Genomic DNA, 23,505 nt, shown 5'->3' with positions numbered 1-23,505 from the left:
TAAAGATGTACATGGCTTTAGAAGAGTGTTGCTCTCATGCTTCTACTTGACTTTGTGTTAAAACAGCGCTGTGGGATGGACACAGTCATTCTATGCTGATAATTGATTACAAGTCATTATCTTTGAAGACCCACTTTAAAATGTGTCTGAAATGGGTCTCAGTTTTACCTCTTGTTAACCTATGCCTATCCAGAACTGTCAGATCTCTGGGCCCTGGGTTCTCCTTTGGTTTTACTTCATAGTGCACAAATGAAAACTTTTGATTTAATTTCACTCGTTGGGTATCTGTTTGGCTTTAGCCCCAAGGATCTGTAAGGAGGGACAGGCTTCCATACCAAAATAGGAAGTACCTTTAACTCTACAAATATGGTCTGTGTGTCTGTGACTTGGAGCTGCTATTTACAGCTGTGATGGGAAGATTTCTTACATCCCCTAAGTACTCCAGACATGTCTCTGATAACTCAAAGGAGAATCTACCAACACAGTTCTTCGAGGTGTCTAAATATTAAATGATACCCTCGGCGCTCTCCTACACAGTCTTAGTACAGTGCTACTCTCCTGCTAGCACGGGCAAACACTTATTTGACATTTTCTTTCTTCTAAGAAGGAGACAGGGATCTTTAGAAAACCCAAATGAAATGCATAGCAGAGGTCTAGCACAGCTTCAGTGTAACAGCTCTTTGAGCCAAAAGGCTACCTGCAGGTGATTTCCTCAAACTGGCAGTGCCATGTCCAAGAAAACAGCTGGAAATACCAGGAAGGTGCTTTTGGTGTGATTCCTGCTGCAAACGTTGCCAAGGGAACAGGATTCCCTGCGCGACAGATGTACGTTGGGGACTTCCCACCTCCAGTGAAGAACCTGGTGAAGGACACACAGCTTCCTGGCGTGGCAGGGTGGGATGGAGGTAGTGGGCCCAGAGAATTAGCTCATTAGCCTTTGCAGTTCTCACCTTTGAGGTACAAGGTAATCATTTTATAAGATAATGGTTAGCAGTGGGAGAGACTCCTATTGAAGACCTTTGCATCAGGCAAAACACACCTGTATGGCTGCACCATGTATTTCACCAGGGGAAGAGAAGGTGCTAATTCTGTCTGCTGACTTCCACATCCCATTCAGTTTCTTTGAGAACTGAAACAATCACAGCATGAACTGTGCTTTTAACCACAATTAGTCTCTTGAATTCACCCTTCTAATCCGTCGGGCCAGTGCTTTGAATCCTGAGGCTGGGATCCTGCAATTCCTCACTGAGACTATTAGCAGGGACTGCTCCATGGATCCATGTGGCCACCCCCATGCATACCTTTTCAAAGCTGCAACCACTAGTTAAGAAAAGTCATTCCATCTGCTCTTGCACACTGAAGCATGCAATTACACTAGCATTTAAGGAGAAAATAATTATGCACAGCCCGCATTCCTGCACTGTGATGGACACAATTTTGCTCAAAACTTACGCAAGCCCTTTTTGTCCCACGCAGTGAATTACTGTGAGACTAGTGCCCTTCCTGCTTCTTTCCAAAGACTTGTTGATGTGGAGGCAGTTAGATTAATGTGGATTCATTTCTGAGTAGATTAGTCCATCCAAATTCATTCCCTGGATGGAAATGAGAACTCAGAGGGAGGTTGAAGCAAATTCATGGGGCTAATCCACTTAGAAATGCAACTTTTCAATTAATTTGGTGAATTACAAGGGACATCATGTTTGCTTATCTTTACTAAAGCATGATTTCTCTTCCAACAGGCAGCCACTTAATGATGAGGGAGAGCTTGTGGTTGTGTGTTTGATCAGGCTGAGTTGCCAGGGGGTTCAAAAAACTCCCTAAGCATCCTTTCACATAAACAGGTGAAGTGTGTCTGCATGTGACCAAGCAGCCCAGAGAAACAAGGCTTGAGGGGCTCTTATGGAGCCCTCTTGGTCCCCCAGTTCCAATAACATTCAGTCGTCTTAATTTCTCATCATTACATGGTAGCTGAAGTCTGTCAGAATGCATTAAAATAAAGAGAACGCCTGAGTTAGGCCAACAATGCCTTTGTCCCCATGTTAAAAAAATGCCTTGCTTCTAGCATGCTACAACATAAAACCTTCCCCCCAAAATAGAGCAGCTAAAATCCATTGCGGTTTTCATCCACTGAAATTAGGTATGCCGTGGATGAATTTGACCTGGAGCCCTCTAAGGTAAAAAGTTTATGCCCAGATGTGATCTCCCTATCTTAGGGCTCCTTTTCCAACCATTTCATCCAACTGGAAATTTAACTTCACAACATAAAAAAGGCTAACTACTGAATTTGATAGTACATTCTGCCTGGCAAATAGCATAAAACCCCACCTCCCAGGCAACATGTTCCCTCAGGGCTTGGTTTATTACAAGTTTCTCCATCAGTAACGTATATTAAGACCAATGTATTTCAAGGTGCCTTTGACTATCTTCATATGTACGCCAAATTCTTTCTGCTCCTACAGTGATGAAGGAAGTGAATCAATTATTTCTACTACAAAATAATGTCAAACTGGCTCATTGTGATATAACACAAATACAGTTTCATTTATTCTACCCTGGTTATCTGAATCACCTGCAGTTGTGATCCTAACAACCCCAAATATCATAAGTAAACTGAATGGCTTTGACAGTGTCAGTGCTGGGCATGAATCCAACAGCTCCTGGGGTAGTCAGCCTAAGGAGAGCATGCCTTTTAGTCTTTCTTTCTAAAATACATTACTTGTCTTAAACTATGGAAGTTTCAGCTTCTAATGTCTTTCACTATGATGTATTTAAATATATTGTAGCGAGCTGCTTTTATAGTTACAGGCAACTGCTAGAATATCCTTCCATCATAAGGGAGAGTTTCCTTAACACTTTAACCATGTAAAAGTTGCATGCAGAATTAATAAACACAAGCAATTTTAACCTTCATTAATTTATTCAAATGAGCTCTCCTGTGACTTAAGAAATGAGCAGAAATAATTCCTAGTATCTGCATGTAGTAATAAAAGAAGTGAAATATTTAATATAGTAAGCAGTATCATCCCAGGGCACATGTAGTCATTGCTAAATGACATCTCAGTTCTCACCAAATATGTGTTGGTAGAGGTACCTTTAGTGACTCAAAGCAGGTAATAATACTGACTCCTCTACAATGAAATTACACACCAATGAACTCTAATATTGAAACAGGCTCTAAGGCAATAGTTTCATGTGGTGGTGGTAACTTCAGCCAGCCCCACAATTACAGCAGGATTGCTCAGAGGCTCGAAATCCACCCTAAAATCAAGTCTCTTGATGGCTAAATTTGCCATTTATTTCAATAGAAAGTTATAAAAATTTGAATGTCTGCCTTGCCTAGTACAAAAACCCCCACAGAAATCAGCATTTGTCATCTTGATGACTCTCTTCCCTCCAAGGATTTCCTGCAAAAAATTACTGACAGGGAAAACTTGAAATTATTCTTCCTCTGCCCCTACATCTGACACTGTCACATATCTGCTAGTGTCATGGGCTAGCATCAATTTATACAAATAAAACCCAAACTTAATCCCTTCTTCTTTCCTCTCAAATAGCAGCTCCCTCCTTCACACTGCTGCTTTGTACCCCAAGCTGTACAAACTGGGAATTCACAAGAATTAAAAGCTTTGAAACATGACATCCCATCCTCCATGTTGCAATGCTCCATTTTTAAAGTGCATTAAGGCTGACACTTCTCTAAAGATCCAAACTTCCATCCCTTCAGTCTGATTTCAATCTGTTTCCAGGTGCAGGCAAACAAATAGGGATTTAAAATGGGATCCTCTCTTCCAGCTTGGAAAGAGCCTTGTTTGGCAGCTGAAGACTCTCCCCATCCCCTCCCGCAGTCCGGTTGGATGGATAAGAAACAAATCCTGTGCTTTCAGGATTAAATTGGACCATTACGCAGCACGTGTGTGTGCCTGCATGTCTATGTGCATGATGCTGGGGGGGGGGTGTGTGGGATGAAGCAGGGAGGATGCTAACGGCTTATCCTTGTGCTTCCGCAGAGCAAATCCTTCACACATTGAGTTATCCTGGCTAGCTTGTCCAGAACAATCCCACTGCATGAAAGCGCTTTCCAGAGATGCTGAAAACACAGCTAGATTGCTAAGGGCTGCAAACAAAGATTTACTGCACAGAGAGAGGTGAGAGAGAGGGGAAGACTGTGAAATGAAGAGCATGGGAAGAACAAGATGGATGAGATTCTGCTTCTGCAATAACCCATTCTGAAATAGCCAAAACAAGACTTCTGGGCAAAATGTTGTTGTTTTGCCATGTCCTATAACACAGTCTGCGTTTTCCCCCAGTTTCCAAGGTGCCGTTTCATTTTATTGGCATCTACTTTGTACTTACTACCTCTTCCTAAAACACTGGCTTTAACTTTTTTTCCAAGCACTATTTGATACTCTTTTGCTGGGCTCTTGCTTTCCCCAAAACAAGCATATCTGATGTGAAGTCTCTGGGCCTCTCCAGGAATCCAGGCGCTTTGGAGTTCAGTTGAGCCAAACTATTTCTATTAATTTTAAAGACAATCAGGCCCTACACTGCTAACACTCCTCTAAAATGTAATAAAGAAATCATCTGTTTTAACAGATTTAACAACTAATCCAGAAAAGTCTGCCAGCGTTATTTCAAGACTAGAAATATGTGTCAGGCTTTCAATTACTTAGCAGCAGGAAATATTTCACCTCCCGTAATACTAGGCTGAGTGGCCCTCGCATCGCCTCCTTCAGAAATCCTTTGGCTAATCCATGGATTTAGAACTCATGAAAACATCATCCTAAGCAGAAACCCAGATTAATAGATTTTAAATGTAGGAAGAAATTTTTAAATCTACCTTCCAAAAAAAGTGCAATGTAAAAGTATATATATATATATTTATTGCTTAATTTCTGCCATACGTGTATGCAGAAATTCCTCTGCAGTTGGCGGTCGGTGCTTGCTGGGTGCACACTACCCGATTCTGAAGGCTGCAGTGCTTCCTGTGTAGATGACTGGGATCATGTTGCCCTCCAGTGGCTGAACTGAAAAACGGGGAAAAAAGCTCATTGCAGTATTTTTCTTCTTAGAAATGCATCCAAAGTCTACACATCATGAAAGTGCAATGGCAGACACTAAGAAGTTACATCATGCCAACTTTTAACATATTCATATAAAATTAATCTCTCCCCCTTCCTTATAGGTATGCAATCTGAACCAATCTTCAATCACAGGAGTTCATGCTATTCTTTCTCTGGCATACCAGGTTTATATAGTGGGGCATGTGAAAGCATTTAATAAGTAGCCAATCCAGCATTTTGTTTTGCCCTTGTATTTCAAAGTGTGGCCAAAACCCATTTGCACAGAGTGTGCAAAGCAATCTCTCAATAATACATGCCACTGTAACATGTAAGTACTTCACATAAATTTTCTTTTCTTTTTTTTTTTTGCAATAGCATGTGACATACATGCTGATAAACTTATATGTGGCAACAAAGGCACAAGGGTTTTAAAAGCTACAAATGTCTATGAAGTCTCAGTGCCCCTCTGAGATGCCTTGCAGCTGATTTCTTCAGAACACTTAGCATAATAAGGCATTTTCTGTGTTGAAAGTGAAGCTCCTTTCATGAACGCCTGTAAGTGCTCAGCACATACACAGATCTGACTATCTCAAACTGAGCACTAAGAAAATGTGACTCACATAACCAGTGCCTACTGGTGAGACACTTGGGTTCAGGTGATGTGTAAATCAGAACACAGACAACCTGCTGAACAAACCCAGAGAATTTAATTCTTAAGATGTGATTCAGCTACCATAATCATAAGAATTTCCTCTTTTGCTCTGTGTCTCCCAATTTTTGTAATAAATGAAGCAAGAGTCTTATGACTCCTTTAGTGCACAGCCCTAATTTTATCCCAATATGTATTGAAAGAGATTATGGCATTGCGGGACTAAAAAGTACCTGCTCCTGTAGTTGAACCTGTATCATAATATTTAGACACAAACTACTTGGTTAAGGTTGCAAGAGAAACATTAATATCAGAATTTCCTTGCATTTTGGAGCTGTACTTTTGCAACTTTAACATTCTCTTTACTTCTTAAAGAAAAACACATTAAAGAAATAAAATGAAATTCCATTATATAGACTCCTCCTGGCAGCCACATGGGTTTCAGCTGGGCTGAAACCTTTAGAAGCACAGCATATGCTTCTGCCTTTTTAGCTAATTAAATAATTGACAGCTGTGGAAGACTGTCCACTTACAAAGGTCACCTGCAATAAGGCAGCAACACAATTAATACCAGCAGCAAAAAGTGATTCAAGATAAAACAGGAAAAGTCAGAGCACGGTTAAACAGTGGAGATGTTTTCAAATCAGCTGAGTCAGGTGAATTTCATCCAAGGGAAATATAAAACTAGCTAAAGCAATTTCAGGAACAATAATGATTTTTGTTGTAATGATGGGTGAGATATAACATCCACTTTTAAAAAGAACTGAGGGAATGCAAAGATGTCAGGGAGTTATATGCTATTCCTGCTCCAGTTACTGGAAACTAGTGTAACAGATAATTAAACCATTTATAAGTGCTCAGAAATTAGTAAGTAAAAGGAAAATTGGGGGGGGTAAAGAAAAAATGGTGTTGAATCAACCCTTTTTGTTGTTGTTGTGAGAGAGAAACAGGCTTTTTTGATAGAAATTATTTACCTTGATTTTAATAAGGCTTTGATGCTGCTTTAAATGACATTCTCATAAGCGGGCTAGGAAGCTATTCCATATTTTGATATATGATAAAATAGCTGCAAAAGTAGCTACAACATTATATATAGAGCTGTGTATAGTGGTTATTCACAGGGGTGGCCATCTCGGGCTGAGTGCTGTTCCTTCATGACTTCGCTGAAGACAAAATGTGCTTATGAAATTTGGAAATGGTACCAAACTGAGAGGGATGGCAAGCACAATGGCTGAGAAGATGAGAACTAAAAAAATGATTGTCAGAAATTTCATAAATGATCTGAAAGAGAAAAAAAACAGGATGCAACTTTTTGGGCAAATGTGCCATTCTGTGTTCATCTGGAATAATGACCATCACATGAAAGAACTACTGGCTGGGCAGCAATCCTGTAGGAGAGTATACACGTGCTACAGAAGAGTGTGATTCTCAGTGTGACTCCATGGTAGTGTGAAAAAGGTAAATACCACGTGGGGAAAAGGGGTTGTAATGCAGAGTTGGCTTGTGATTTCATGCTTTCCTTCTTTGTGGTGCTTAATAAGGCCTCTGCTGGTGTATTACAGCCAGTGGAAGTTTTTACTCTGCCTGAGAAAAGCGCATTAACTGGATAGTCTGAAGAAGAGAAAGACTGGTCAGGGGAAAGAGGAGGCTGTAAGTTTAGCAGCTGGCATCAGGGTTAGTGAGGAGGAAAAGCAATAGTGACACTGTCTTTTGGAAGAGGAACTATGACCATGGGTCCTCGCAGACTCTCAGCTCTGTGCAGAAGGATTTGTGGAGCCATTTCTGACGTATTCCCCGTCTCCTCTGTGGTGGTGTGGGACTATGAGTTGTGGGTGTGCTGCTTTGAAGTAGTTTGTGTATCAGCGATGATCCACCCAATTGCCACAGTTCTGGAACCCTTGAGCTAGAATGTGCCTGGTAGGACACACCCCAAGTCAACATACACTCATAACTCATTACCTCTCCTTACTATTTAGCTTTCTAATTTTCTTACCAAAACAATTTCTTTGTTTCCTAGTAGGCTCATTTCCTTCCATTGCATAAACTAAACAGAAAGTGGACTGAGCAGGTAGACCAACAGATGGGAACTGTGAAATCCTCAGATGGATTTTTAAAAAATTTTTAAAGTTTATTAAAGACACAGTTTTGTAATGTGCTAAGTGTTCCTGAGTCATAGACAGCCAAGAGGACAAGCCCTGTGGACTTACAGCTGATCCTTAAAGTCAAAGACCAGTTTCGCTTTAGAGAGTGAAACCAGTGTTTGAGATCTTTTCCCTGCAGGCATATCCCACAGAAGCAACTAAGCAAAGACCATGTGTTAGGCTTGGGAAGGACCATCAGGAGTCACTAAACAGACACAATAAATACTACTGTTGGTCTGCACCGCCGTTTTGGCATGTGCTTGCAAGCAGGTGTTTGGAAAGACCTCTTGGGAGAAGACAACTGTGCACACCTCATGAAGCCCAATGCAGGAAGATGCTAGCAGATGTGCTTCTAAGCTCTGCTTTGCTTTGGGTGCCAATTTCCTGTCTAATTTGTCTTTCAGCTTGCTGGCAGGCTGGTACTGGTAGAAATACAAAGCCACTTGGTGTCACAGTGTCCTTGTCCTGCTTTGTTTATCTCTGTAGGAAATTCAGTTCATAATTCCTCAGTTTGCAGTTAGTGCCCCCTTCTATGTATGAATCCAGGCGAAGAATAGGTAATGAATGCAAAGTTAATTCTTCTGTGGAAAGTTCTGCTTCATGTATCTATTTCAACAAAACTATTGGGCTTGATCCCAGATGGCTATGGTATTCCTCTTTCCACCAGGCATTTATCCAAAGTTTTACCCTGTGGGCAATTGCTCCAAGAGGGAGAAAGGCCAAGTCATCTTTCTACTTTTACATTGAAACCATTCACATTTGCTCAGAGCTGCCATAAGCAGCTGGGTCCCAGCTGCAACTCCCTGGATAATACATTCCTTCTTGTAACAAATCAGGGAAGCCATTTTCCTTGTAAAGGCATCGAGTGAAGTTAAACACAAGGCAAGCCCCTCGTTGCTATTTCCCAAGAGCATGCTTATTTAATCCAGGCTTATTTTTTCAGGGGGAAGAAAAGTAACCAAAAAAGGAGTAAGCAGATGAGTGAGTGAGAAACTCACTGGGACTAAAGTCTGACTCACTTTGTTGCAAATGAGATTACAGCTGATCACCCTGGATGCTGAATCCTCTGAGATGTCACGTATCTATTATTTATGCCCAGAGACTGGCATTCTGTAAAATGGAAATGGCCAATTAATCACAAGCATCTTTTGGCTAGCATTTACAAGCAAAGATCCTCAAGTCTTAATCCAGGTTAACAAAGCCCCAGTGCCCCAAGATGGAGTTTGTTAGTCAGATCTGATGATTACCTGTAAGGGAGCTCTGTGCAGACTTGCAAAGGAAATGGGGATTAACATTTCAGAAATGATTAGCCAGTTTTCCTTTGAATGGGGGAAATAGATCTGAGGAAATTTGGCAGCATGAAGGCACAAAAGGGGGAATGTTGGGTTTATCATTTGTGCATTTTGCTGAGAGAGTTATAAGACCCCATTTATGCCAGACTGAGAGTTTATGTATAGAAAGATCATAGATGGAGTTTTACCATTACAGGTGTCTTTTTATTCAGACTTTGTAAGGGAACAGAGTGCTGTACCTGGGTTGGGCACACCAACCTTCCTGCAAAGCAGAGGTTCCTGGTTCATACCCAAATTAGGTTTCCCTGAGTAATGTTTACTGCTCTAGCTATGACAGTTTGGACCAAAGCCTGGGATTCAGCTTTTATGTCAAATCTAGGATACGGAGAGGACTATGAAGGGGTTTGTGTCGATATTCTGTGGCAGCAGTCAGGGCCGGGGTTTTACTTCCCAACCCTGGCATAAAAATAAAATGTTCATTTATTATGATGCCTGGCAAAATGTTTTTCTGCTGATGTGTAAAGCCCTCGCTGATGAAGTTGATCAATTCTTGGTTTTCCACTCTTCCCATTTGGGTGTGTGCGTGCACGTGCACATCTCTTGTCTTATGCATAGACTGCAAGCTATGTCGAAACCAGTTGGGGTGGGGGATTGCCTGATTGCTAGGCCAAAGGGGGGTGCCTTGGTCTGTGCTGAGCACTCCTAGGGACTAAGATAACATCAGGAATAATAATAATAGTAAGCAGACCCGAATTCCTTGGCTGATTAATCTGAAATCTCCTTAGAGACATTCAGAAGACAACACACAGCTTTCTCTTGCAGTTCCTGACTGTTTGGTTTTTTGTTTTTTTTTTTTATCTACAGGTTTCCCATAAAATGTTTGTCACATTGCTAAGCTGCTCTGTTTCTTTGATATGAAAAGCACTTTGAAGAGAGAATCCCTCAATTACCAATATTCCCAAAGCATGGCAATGTAGTAAGGAGGGAAAAGGGATTTTTGTCTTTAGACATCACTCAATATAAAAAGAAAACACTTCTGTTTGTAGGGTCCATCTTCTGGTACAAGGTTTTTGAAATGTTCATGTGAGATTTACTCTTTTGTAGCTATACTAATATCACCACTTTGCACTCTGTTTTGAGAATAATTATGGATAATAATGTGGTTTTTGAGATACACTGAGAATAGAAAGGACACTGGTAATGATATTCTCAAAGGATACAGGGAAAGTAACACAGAACAAGAAGTACTCAATATATGTGATGAAATATTTGCCATTCTCTGTACATCTCTGCTGATGATTTAATGTCTAACAGGTGCCAAGATATACGTGATATAGCATCTATTATAAAATCAGCAGGCTTCAGTTTCATCAAAGACCCTGGACGTAATTTGGGTAAGAAATTCTCTCTATTATTAATGTTGGGAGAAAGCTAGCGTGGTGCCAATGTTTAAATAAATAAATCCTGTCCCACTGGTGATCCATGGGCAGAATGTGGCTTATTGGACACTTCCATCCAGCCCAAAGCCCTGTCCTGGTGGCGGAGGGGGATGGCTGTTCTGTGGGACTCCCGTGTGCCAGGAGGAAGCTGGAGAGCCCTGGGCAGATGGGCCCTGTGGGGTGGGTGACAGATGGGGTGAGTCAGGGGGTGCTCAGAGGCAGGAGAGGACAGGAGGGCCTCTCCGGCCCCAGAGACTTGACCTGCTGCTGCCCCTCCTCAAGAGACCTGAGCCAAGTCTACTCAAACCAGGCTTGACCTTGGCTACACGCTGCTCGCCCTATAGCCAAAATTGCAGCTACAGTCATGCCTGTGAGATGTGGCACTTTGCGGGAGGCTGGGGGGATGACCTGACAAGAAAGATGGCGGGGGGGGGGGGGGGCACCCCACATCTCCCTCCCCTCTCACCCAGCTGGGCCATAGCCGGCCCAGCTGCCGCCTGCGGCCTGCCCCGCGCCAGCCTCGGCCCGACTCGAGGCCGTGGCTGAGGAGGCCGTGTCCCCTCCTTGCTGCTGGAGCCTGGGGACGGGGCAGCCCCAGGCCGGGCCCCTCTCACGCCCCTCGCCCGCCTTTTGTCTCGGTCCCGCCCGCGCGGCCGCCCGCCGCTGGGCGGCGCCTGCCCTCCCGCGGAACGCGAGGCAGCGCCGCCGCCGCCGAGTTCCCGGGGCGGGGGAAGGACGACGACGCGGAGCGGACAGGGCGCGTCGCCGGCCGGAGCGCTTAGCGCGGCGCACCGCGTCCCGGAACGAGCGAGATGGCGCGCAGCAGCAAGGTGAGGGAGAGGAGGGAAGGGAGGGGGGGTGTCTTCCAGTATCCCGACAGCCTTTGGGCACCCTCCCCCCCCCAACACACATACACTTCGTCTGCTGTCTCCCCCGTCCCGGTATGGCGGGAACGTGCCTCAGGGGTGGAGGGTGCCACGGAGGAGGTGCTGCCCGCTTGGGCCCGGCCGCGGCTGAGCCCCCCCGGGGGGGGGGGGGGGGGCGGGCGTGACAACGGGTCCCTCCTCTGCGGGCCGGAGCCGCCTTTGCCCGCCTGTAACGCGAGGGCTGTTTCAGCTTTGGCCCTGGGCCCGTGGCGCCTGTGGCGGAGGGTGTTTGCGCGGCCCTCGTCCTCGGTGGGGGGGGGTTCTGAGGGCGCCGGGGGGGTGTTCCGGTAGTGCCTTTCTGTGAGCTGAACATGGCCGGTCCGCTCATGCTGAGGGAAGGGGCTGTAACTGCCGTGAGGCGGCTGGTCTGTACCGCGGCCCGCGTGGGGTGGAACGGGCCCGTCTTGCCATCAGTGACCTGACTTCGGTATTAGCAGCAAACGGCACGGCAGCCGCGGCTGCAAAATCCATCTCTGAAACCGAGTAACTCCTCCCTGTGCCGACCTTCGAGTTGCTGCTGGTTACAAACCAGTCTAATTCAAAGGGACTTCAGTATTCCTGTCTCGGGGGCAGCTGTGGTTTTAAGCACAGTGCAGCTACCACAGTAGTAATTGCCATTGCTCTTGCTAGAATAATGGTAGAAATGGTTTTGCCCTCTTAAAAAATGCAGTTTGTTTGTCTGGTATGTTTAAGGAATCCTGTTGGTGAAGGCCACATTAAGTTCTCTTCTGATACAGGGACGTTTAATATCTGTTAAACACAGGTTTTGTCTGTGCTGCAGGCTGAAGTGCTGCTGAAGCTATATCTCAGCTTTATTACAGCTAGCTTCAGCACTAAGAGGTTAGAGATAAAGGCAGGCTTGTTCCATTTTCACCCTTATCAGTACTTGAGCAAAGCAGATTGATGTTAGCTCAGGTGTGACAATGTTGTCCTACAACCACACATGCTGAGCATCTTAAAAGCATTGCTTAGTATACTGCACCTGAAAAAGACAGTACTGGATGCTCAGAGGTGAGATGCACAGAAGTTAATAACAAACGAAGAGACATATAGAGGGAGATTACCAAAAGAGAGACCTGCCCTCTTCCTGAAGCAGGGTTCCATATACCTGAATAGGCAGCAGGCTTGGAGTTTGCTGCCTTCCAGAAGAGCATGTTAGCACTTGACACTTGATTGTATTTTCTTAAGCAAAACAGCAGCTCTTCACTTCTGCACTTGTTTGGTTTCTTTGCTGTCATCTTAGCAGCTGTGAAGAGCATTTTACCTGTTTTGGACAACAGAATTAATTCAGCTGCCAGCCGTTGTGTGTCTTGAGGCAGTATAGCAACAAGCCGAGGGTCTGCAGTTGCTGATGGTGGTATACTAATTCCTCAGGCTGACAGATGAGCAGTAACAAAGCTCTTGTGAGAACCTAGTGCAGCCTCAGTTACTGCCTCTATTCTACTCTAAGCTGCAGACCTAGCTGACTCAGAGGCGTTAATTCCTGGCTTCCTGGCAAGCCACCAGTGAAGGTAGAGTGAGGAATAGAGTGCTGAGACTGAGTATAACCTGCTGGACATCTTGTGGAGCCCTGTTGCTCAGCTTCCTGCCTGCCTGCCTGCCTGCCTGCCTCCCTCTTGTCCTGTCCTGGGAGGATGCAGGGAGTTAAACCAGTGCTTGTTAAAATGACAGGGGAGGTGCACAACATATCCTGGGAAAAGGAGAATAAGAAAATGGTTTTAGAGCTGCTAATACAGAGCATTAGACAGCTAATCTCGGCAAATTATTCTTATAAATTTGTGTGGTGGGTTGACCCTGGCTGGAGGTCAGGTGCCCACCAAAGCTGCTCTATCACTTCCCCCCCTCAGCTGGACAGGGGAGACAAAATATAATGAAAGGCTTGTGGGTCAAGGTAAAGATAGGGAGAGATCACCCAACCAGTTGCTGTCACAGGAAAAACAGGCTTGACTTGGGGAAAATTAACTTAATTTATTGCCAATCAACCTGAGTAGGGTAATGAGAAATAAAAACAAATCTTAAAATACCTCCCCCCCCCCCCCCCCTTATTCCCAGACACAGCTTCACTCCAGGATTCTCTACCTACCCCCGCCCAGCGGCACAGGGGGATAGGGAATGGGGGTTGGGTTCAGTTCATCACACGTTGTCTCGGCCGCTCCTTCCTACTCAGGGGCAGGACTCCTCACACTCTTCCCCTGCTCCAGTGTGTGGTACCTCCCATGGGAGACAGTCCTCCATGAACTTCTGCAACATGGGTCCTTCCCATGGGCTGCAGTTCTTCACAAACTTCTCCAGCACAGACAGGTTCCTTCCATGGCATGCAGTCCTTCAGAAACAGACTGCTCTAGCGTGTGTCCCCTGTGGGGTCACAAGTTCCGCCAGAAAATCTGCTCCAGAGTGGGCTCCTCTCTCCATGGATCTGCAGGTCCTGCCAGTAACCTGCTCCAGCACAGGCTTCCCACAGGGTCACAGCCTACTTCGGGCATCCACCTGCTCCAGCGTGGGGTCCTCCCCGGGCTGCAGGTGGATATCTGCTCCACTGTGGACCTCCATGGGCTGCAGGGGGACAGCCTGCCTCACCATGGTCTTCACCACGGGCTGCAGGGGAATCTTTGCCCTGGTGCCTGGAGCACCTCCTTCCCCTCCTTCTTCACTGACCTGGGGGTCTGCAGGGTTGTTTCTCTTCCATGTTCTCACTCCTCTCTCTGGCTGCTGTTTCTGTGCCTGCCACAACTTTTTTTTCCCTTCTTAAATATGTTATGACAGAGGCACTACCACTGTTGCTGATGGGCTTGGCCTTGGCCAGCAGTGGGTCTGTCTTGCAGCCGGCTGGCATTGGCTCTGTCAGACACGGGGGAAGCTTCTAAGCAGCTTCTCACTGAAGCCACCCCTGTAACCTGGCCCCCCCACCAAAACCTTGCCACACAAACCCAATACAACTTGATACTAAGAATTATCTGTTTGGGTGACAGAAAGAATCAGGTTCTTTTGGTTGATGTTTAAAAAGGTCTTTGGAGTTACTTGCATTGTCATATGCAAAAGAGCTTAGACTGACACCTTTTCTTTCTGTTCATCCCTTTTGCTTTGCAAAAGCAGACTATGCATCTCATGTTGCTTGACAGTCTTCTGATTTATTGTCCACATCCTTTTGGCAGCTTCACTTCTTAGAGAACTGGATATATTTTGTGTTTGAAAACAAGGTGACTGGCTCCAACCTAGGTAATACCTAACTTTCCTGTGTTCTGGCAAACAATAATTTTTTGCGGGCAGTGTAATTTAAGCTACTGGCAGTCCACCAGGCAAGATTTTGATGCATATTTAAAGAACCTTGGTTTAATCAGTGACAATGAATTTGAGCTGGCCTTTTGTCAATGTCCTTGGAGATGCAGGGCATAATTTTGCTGAATTTCTCTTGTAGCTTCATTCAGCTGGATGGTAATGTTATTCAGGTTAATCAAGATAAGTAGAGTCTGTGGAAGAACTTTAGAGGAACTTGCAGCAGTTGAACGAGAGAAATTACAAGAAGCAATTTTATTTTATTTGTATACTTGTTTATAAATCAATTAAGGGGAAGACTTGGGCAGTGTTATATATAGATCAGTTAAAGCAGTGGTCAGAAATGCAAACACATATGCTAGGTTGTAGGATTTAAGCCTGTAAATTGAAATCGGAATTCATTCTTCTAAGGCATTAAGAGCATAACTGCGTGCTGCAGACACCTCCAGCAGCATAAATGTTCTGGCTCTCCCTGGGAGCTATAGGAGTGCTGTCACTTTTACTGTTCTTGGCTAAGACCAAAGAGTGGTCTCTACAGCTATTATGACCTACTGTGAAGAATGGATGTAGCTGTAGAGTTTAGGGAACAAGTTGGTATCTCTACCTTGTGTTGTGCAGATATACTGTATTGTGTTGTAAATGTCAACCAAAATATTTCTGGTTTATTTCCTAGTGTAGCAGAGCCCTTGGATCCCTAATAAGTTTGCAGGGTTATATAGAAATTGCCCCTCTTGACAGATTATTGTGTAACATAGGATTTTTTGTATTTTCCACTGAGTTGCCTGGAACATGATACAGGATTAAATGATCCTCAGTTCAGTGGTGTTGTACTGGTTCTGTCCTCCACCATTGTCTCATATTAACAGTTACTGTAAAAGAAACCAGTAGTGATGTAGTTTGATTTTTAGGTTTTGTATGTACCCTTTCAAGTAATTATGTTTATATTGGCCCTTTTGCATTCTCATTTGGTATTGTCTTTCCTTTCTAGGCAGCCATAGTGCTGTGCCTGGATGTAGGCTTTACAATGAGCAGTTCTGCCCCTGGTGAGGAGTCTTCACTTGAACAAGCCAAGAAGATTATGATGAAATTTGTGCAGCGACAGGTATGTGTGACTTTACATGTGATAAAAAACTGTTAAAAAGGGAGAGGAAGCAATAATATCTATGAAATATTTTCCTCATTTACTAATAATTGAAATAAATGAGAAATGAGTAAGAATTAGTCTGGTTTTATGCAGGAGTAACAGTGCTCTTTATTTCAGCTGTACTTTTGTGGATGAGATGTGGGGGTTGGATTGGTTGCTCTTTTTCTTCAGGGCAGTAGAAGCTTTTAGGGAAAACAAGTACTCTTCTCTTTCTGTAAAATGTTTCAGCAGTGTTAAGATTTACCACACTGAAGACTGATTTCAAGGACTAAGTCAGCCAACTTTACTTGTTTTATCCTAGATATCTTCATGTCAATCTGTTAGTTTAATTACATCTAAACCAGTGAACTTTCTGTAAGATTACATTTTTGTAGGATAGCACTTGAAAAGTAAATCCACTGTACTTGACACTGTTTCAAAATTAGTTAAGCTTGCTGGAGTCTGCCTAACATAGTTGTGTATGAATCTACCTGTGTTTTTATACCTGTTTTGTGTTTTCTCTGTTGCCAGGTTTTTGCTGAGAGTAAAGATGAGGTTGCTGTAATTTTGTTTGGCACTGATGGTACTAGGAATGACCTTGCCAGTGGGGATCAATACCAAAACATTACTGTACATAGGTCACTCATGCTACCAGATTTTGATCTGCTGGAAGACATTCAAGATGTGATTAAACCAGGCTCTGAAAAAGCAGACTGTATCCTTTCATTGTAGAGCACTTTTTGAACTGATTCAGCTACACGGAAGGCAGGAAGTTAGTGTTGTGAAATGGGCTCAGATTTGCCTCCAGTTTTAACTGCTATCAGAGTTCAGCTAAGTTGTGGTTGTAGGTTTATTCAAAAGCAGATTAGCTGCTTTTTGACATTCTTTTAGGGTAGCAGATGGAGTCTTGGCCTTAGGGAATCATTGCTTTTATGAAGTGTTCTGTCAATTAAAGAGAACAAAGATAGCAATAATATAATTTTAGGCCTCAAATAAGGCATCTGCCTTTAAAAATAGTGTTGCAAAACTTGGTTTATGCTTTTTCATCAAATAAAAATACTGTTTACGAAGTATGTCAGCAGAAGCCAGACAAAACAGAATAGAGGTTTATCAAATTGATTTCTATATAAAGGATTTCTAACATTGCCCAATGTCACTTGCTGGTTTGAATGTTGTTTGTGTTTGAATGTATTCTGTTGTAAGTTGCATAAGGTGAAGAGTTTTAAAAGAAGGCAGTCTATAGAGTGTCCCTTTGTGTGTTTCATTTACCTACTGTTCAACTTCCTGTGTTGTCTTCCCTCTTCCTGGCCGCAAAATGATTGTTACCTCTATTCAGACAGTCAGAGCTGTTTCAGAGAAGTGTGCAGCCAGTCAACTGTTATCTTAGCAGAAGCAGTCATGTTTCTTCTCTGATGGGTGGGCAGGTTTGTGTGCAGTGATAAAAATAGGTTCCTAATGAAAATTGTGATGAGGAAGAAACTATCAAGAAATTGCCAGATGCAGATGTTTTGAAAGAAAACTCGCATGAGAAAATGGTATTGTGTATTGAAAGTGGAAGTAAATTTTGTTTGTGGATTCAAAGTAATGTAATGATTAGGTTGCTCTGTTGTTGGACTTGAGCGTCCTCATTGACAGTTAGAAGATTGGGCCCTGAAGCAGTCTTTTTACTGTTCTATCAGATAAATGGAGAAGAGACAAGATCACAAAACAGACAAGTTATATAGGAACCTCTTGCACAGTAGATATTTGAAGATTACTTGTCTCAAAAAATTGTTAGCTTGTTAACTAAAATCATGTTTGTCAATGTTTGGGAGGGGGTCAAAACAGAAGATTGTTTCATAGGAAAACCACTTTTGTGACATGATTCATGTTCTAAGTGAGATTTTTCTTAAATTTGCTTAGTCCTGGATGCAATTATTGTGTGTATGGACTTGCTTCAGAAGGAAACAATGTGAGTATGTAATACAAAGCCTTTTACAGAATTCTGACCTTACACTTTGGAGCTAATCTGATTTCTTGTCAGTATTATATTTCCAGTGTTGTGTAAATATGGAAAATACTTTTATAAAAAAAACCCCAAACATTAAAAACGAACAACACGCTACAGAAGTCTGTCCCTGAAGAATCCCCAGGAGACACTTAGCTTCTCCAGACAATCTTAAGAACTTTCTGATGCAACTGGAAACTTTGCAATAGATTCATGAGAATATTAATGCCATTATACAAGGCACAAAGACTTCATTTAGTGTTGCATTTCTTGTGATCTGTTTTCAAAAAACATTAATTCAGATGTTAAAACGCATAGAAAAGGACTACCAAATTTATAAGGGTGATGGCATATCTTACCAAAAAAAAAAAAAAAAAGACAACAAAACTAGAAAAGTGAGTTTGTTCAGCCTAGCAAATTAAAGGCTGTTGAAGGAGATAAGGTCGCTGTTAGTAAATACACAGGCTGTGGGAGACAAATGTGCAGTAGGGAAAAGCACTGTTTAAGCTGAAAGAAAATGTTGGCACAAGTGTTACAAAGTTGTCAGTGAATGTACTTTGACTGGAAATCTGACCCTTTCTAACACTGGGTGAACTGATGGTCCAGAGGAAGGAAGATAACCTTATTTCCTCTTAAAACAGAGATTGAACAAGTTGTTAAAAAGATTATATGACCTAATTGTGAATGCAGAAGACTAGACTTAGTGATACAATTGGTATTTTTATGAATAAAGTATAATCGGCATGGAAAGCTGTATCAATTTAATGGTTAAAACTGAGTTGTGAATTAAAATCAGTGTATTTATGGCAGTATAACCTTGAATACCTACAGAGCAATTGCTTTTGTTATCTTCTGAGTAAGTTGCTCGTATGTACCAAACCCTTTGGTATGGAGTTTACCTTCAGTTGAGAAAATAATGTCAGGTAAAAATTCAAGAAAAATCACCTTTATGCTTGAATATCCAGATAAAAACTGTATCAGTTTGACTGAATTTTGCTCTGTAGCTGGCAGAACTTTCTGATGTTTATTGGTACTACTTCTTAGCATATTAAGTAGGCTTTAAAGTCCATCTTATCCAATGAATCTACTGAATTAGCTTACTAAAATGGCACCCCCACCAGCAACAGTAATTTAAAATATGTTTTCCATTTTCACAAGGACAGACTTATAGCTGCAAAGGAAATATCCAGTATAGTCCATAAACAGCCTAACATATTTTATTAGCATTTTATATACGTTGGTGGAAACTGGCAGAATTCCATTCATTTAGATGTAGTTAGTGATTTAAACAGTCACAAGGCTAGAGTCCTCAATTTTAGGGAGTAGAAGTGAGTAGGGGTAATTGATAAAAATAAAAATTTGCCGTAAATAATATGACCAATGATAGAATAATTTCTATCAAGTAGGTTTGTTTGCTTATTTTTTTCTTTACAAATATAGTACTTCGGTAAAATTTCAATTTTGTAAGGAAAGAACTAGAAAAAGGCCTTATAGATAATATTTCTGATATATGTAAATGTTCTTTCTGTATTTTAAGAGGCAAGAAATACAAGAAGAGACATATTGAACTGTTTACAGACCTTAGTAGTCCTGTCAGTGAGGATCAGCTGGAAATTATTATTGCTAACTTGAAAAAAACAGGAATTTCACTTCAGATTTTGTAAGTATGGAAGTGGCTGTTACACACTTTCTTAATAACGATCTTGAAGGAACTGGTGATCTGTTGGTGTATTGTATCTATAGAGGTGTACCAGTATGTAATATGATTGTTGTAAGTACTTCTATCAATTACACATGCCGTGAATTCCAGTTATGAACCAAGTTGCCTTGGTTAAGTGATGTGCAAATACAGGTTAAGATGATGGCTGCTTCTCCAGTAAGCTTATAGCTTAGAGGCAAAATGTAAAATGGGAGACAAAACATCTATATAAGCAGAGAAGTGGGAAACAATGAGCCAGAAATAGCCTCAGAAACAGTGCTTTTGTCACAGCAACAGCCTAGATCCTTTTAGGTAAGGGAGTTACTGGGAAGAAGTTACTGGGAAGTAGCGTTGCAGATGTTTATAGCCTGATTCTGGTGTCAGTAGAAAAGCAAGTCTGAAGAGAAATGCTATATTCACAATGATGGGCTTGGAAAATGGGAGTGGAAAATGGAAGCAATGTCTTAAGTGTTATGACAGGAATCCCTTGGCTGTCTTGATATAGGTATAGGCATTGATCTGAAGAATCAATGGTGGTGCTGAGATCTGTATTAGTTGTTGCACATGATGGTAACATAGGAAGCTATAGGCCTTCTAGTAAGAGTTTATTTAAAAGCAAAACTTTGTGTGAATGCTAATGCTTGCTGTTTATAACAAATAATTTCACAGGAGAAAGTTAAAGCTGCAGTTTTACTTCTGATCATTTTAGTATTTACTTTCACTTAGATCCAGCGTTCTGTAAGGAGCAATGTTGTGAACTTGATAAATTCATTAAAGCCATTTGTGGACCCACCTGCAAGATGACAGAGGGCTTAGGTAGGAAAGCATGACTGAAAATCATGGGCTGTTCCGCCACAAAAAAATTTTTTTGCCTGTGCTTGGGAGAGGCTCAATGTAAAAATGTCAGACTACTCCCAGGTTCTGTCTACACAGCAAAAGAAGGTATGCTTGTAACATGCCTTAACATGCCCCTTCTAGCTTATTTGAGCCATTGTTGGCATTGGAGGCAGGGGAGACACACCACCGTGAACCTGAGTACATGCTGCCAGCCACAGTACATCTTTCAGAGGCTTGGTATTTAGCCCCTGCTACCTTGTCTCCATACCTGTAGTTTGCTGTGCAGAGTAGCACAGATGCTACCACCGCAAGTTAATGTTGCAGTTTTATTCTGTGAGATTTCTGGTATGTCTTTACATTTTCTTTGACTGTAACATAGCAAAGGAAAAGCCCCATATCTAATAGAAGCACTAGGGAAATGTTGCTGTTACAGTATTAGCTGTAGATTTATACCCTGTCTCTCAGCTATACGAGCAAATGATGCTTTGAGAAATATATGTACAAAGGTAGAATACTCAGGATACTGATTTAAAAATAATTTCTTGCTAAACCTCATCCTTTTGTTATAACCAATGCTTCCATCTCTTACACCCTGTTTATTGATTAGGTTGTAACTTGTGGTAGATAGTTGGTTTTCCTCCCTGTTATCAAGTCCCAAGCACATGCTAAGCACTGTGTAGCTTTGGGTATTACACAGTTCTCATCACAGGAGTCTCTAAGCACTGTATAATAAAAGTAGTCTAACTTTTATGTATCAGAGGTTTGAAGCTTTTTGCTCTTTTAACAGCTTTAAAGTACAGTTTCTCTATTTGTCAGTGGATGCTGCTTCCTAAAAAGATACCAAACACTTTGCTGAAGTTTGATCTTTAATTCTGCTGTATGTGACATTGTTGTGCTTATTGTTAACTCTCCTTATTATACGTTGCTCCACAGATAAGTTCAGTGAGGACCAATGAAGTGAAAGTAAGGTAGAGATCTGTAGGCTGCTTTTTTGAAAACATAATACAATGCTAAAATTCTTTTACTTTGTGGTAAAAGGCATCATGTGGTTTGTTCAAAATTGGATCAGATGAAAGATTTGAAAAATCTGCAGGCATTGTCAGGGGCATAGAGTGGAGGATCTTACACATCTCTTTTCTCTGGTTATTATACTTAGTTAACTCTGTTACATTTTGAAGAGCAGCAAGATCATTTTATCTATAACCCCTGGCTAAATTTTAAAATCTGATTCTTGAAGTGCGGGAAAATGTCATCTTCAATCAGAAATTCACCTAGTATTGTAAGCTATTAAAATCTCAAAGAGTAACATTTATTCCGGAAATACCTAATAGCACCACTGCAGAGTAAGTCCCGTTTACTGGCATTTGGAGCCGATACAGAATCACAGGCCTGGAATGGCCTTTAACAAGTCATCTAGAGCAATCCTCTGCTTCAGACTGTATCAGTTGTATGTATGTCATTGCTGAGTGCTGTTTGTCTAATCTTTTTATAAGGATTTCCAGTGATGGGGACTCTTCTATCTCCTCAGGCAGTTGGTTTTAGAGATTATGGTTTGAAATGCCTTTATCAGGTTTTTGAATATTTGACCTGACTCCGTGATGTGATCTGAGTGCAGGCTGATTATGAAGAACCAATTATTCCCTTCCTCTCTGCAACAGCCTTTTATATTTAGGACTCTCTTGCCCTCTGACTCCCTTCTCTATGGGTTTTATTTTGTTCAATCTTTTTTCATAGATCTTGTTTTCTAATCAGCGTTGTCTTTAGTCCCTAATACCTTCCTGTCTGTGGATATCTTTGTTCACATATGATGCCCAGAACCGGTGCAGCACTCTGGTAAGATGTTACCACTGCTAAGTAGACCTGAAATACTACTACCATGTGTTTCGCAAGCCATGTGGCTCTTTATACATCTGACTGCAGCTAGATAGAAGTTGTTGATCCTGATACAATTTTTGTTTTGGTTTTGGTTGGTTGCTTTAATTAAGAAGAAAGTTAAACTAACTGCTTCTGCTTGTGTTCTTAGTCTGCCATTTCCAATGGATATTGATGATGGAGGTGGAGATGTCAGTGCCAGTGTACATTCTCATATGCACAGAAACTCTTTTCCAAAAAACGGTTTAACTGAGCAACAGAAGGAAGGCATTGATGTGGTGAGGAAACTGATGCATACTTTGGATGAAGAAGGAGGGCTGGAAGAAATTTACACTTTTAGGTAAACTTGGCTAATCCTCTTTATTGTACTGTAAATTTACTTTATGATTGCTTCCCCAAAAGATGAAATTAAGTAAGTAATCAGTCACTTGGCTTTCAGTCTCACTGAAGTCAGTGAATTTTATAATGTATTGTACACTCAATCCCTTTCAAACAGCTTCTTCAGTGGCTTTAGAATAAGTAGAAGAGCTTATAGATTTCAGTGGAAAATGAATTTTCTGTATCTGTATTTAAAGAAAAAAATCAGTTTTCTCCCATCTTAAGTGTTGGTGGATTTGGGAGGGAAAGTTTCTATAAATGAGATTTCAAAACCATGTTTTGGAAAGAGTTGGAATTTGTGACATACTGCAGGTAGAACATTTGCATTTAATGCTAGCCTTTGTTTCTTGGTTGCAGACTTCTTTTAGCTCACTATTTTATCAAACTCCCACAAATGTTTTGAGTAATGTTGGATTGAGTCCTGCTTTTTAATCACAGACTGCTGTGCCATTGTGCCAAACAATATACTTTTTCTAGCAGCATTCCTAATGAAGGAATTGTAAGATGGTTTTTCACTTCATGTTTCCCCATTGAAAGAATAAAAATGTATGTGTGTCTCTGAAAAACTGTAGCTAATGTTATATCCAAGACTTTTCCACATAGGTGTTGTCTCAGTTGGGAAACAAGCAAAATGCATCTATGCACCTTATAAAAAGTCTGATGTTATTGTCTGAGTAGTTCTACTCTACAATTATGAAGTGTGATCTTTCGGGCAACATGTTTTTTCAGGAAACTTAGTAGACCATAGCTGTAATGTGATTATCAAGTGTAATCTTTAGATGAGGTTGGTACCTGTAGGTTTGCATGCTGTTATTTGTCATTTTATTTG

General features: G+C 41.8%; 1 protein-coding gene across 1 annotated transcript in view; it reads left to right on the top strand.

Annotated features, from left to right (window-relative positions):
• The first annotated feature begins 11,299 nt into the window (after positions 1–11,299).
• Positions 11,300–23,505, top strand: part of XRCC5 (X-ray repair cross complementing 5) — a 55,189-nt gene continuing 42,983 nt past the window's right edge. The window contains exons 1-6 of the mRNA XM_049806145.1: positions 11,300–11,411; positions 15,769–15,882; positions 16,435–16,618; positions 17,806–17,854; positions 19,428–19,550; positions 22,450–22,638. Coding sequence (XP_049662102.1) covers positions 11,394–11,411; positions 15,769–15,882; positions 16,435–16,618; positions 17,806–17,854; positions 19,428–19,550; positions 22,450–22,638 — 677 coding nt within the window. The 5' untranslated portion in view covers positions 11,300–11,393. The remainder of the gene's footprint in view (positions 11,412–15,768; positions 15,883–16,434; positions 16,619–17,805; positions 17,855–19,427; positions 19,551–22,449; positions 22,639–23,505) is intronic.

The sequence above is a fragment of the Accipiter gentilis genome, chromosome 1 (assembly GCF_929443795.1).
Source record: "Accipiter gentilis chromosome 1, bAccGen1.1, whole genome shotgun sequence".
Lineage (NCBI taxonomy): Eukaryota > Metazoa > Chordata > Aves > Accipitriformes > Accipitridae > Astur > Astur gentilis.
This window is presented reverse-complemented; position numbering and strand designations above follow the sequence as displayed.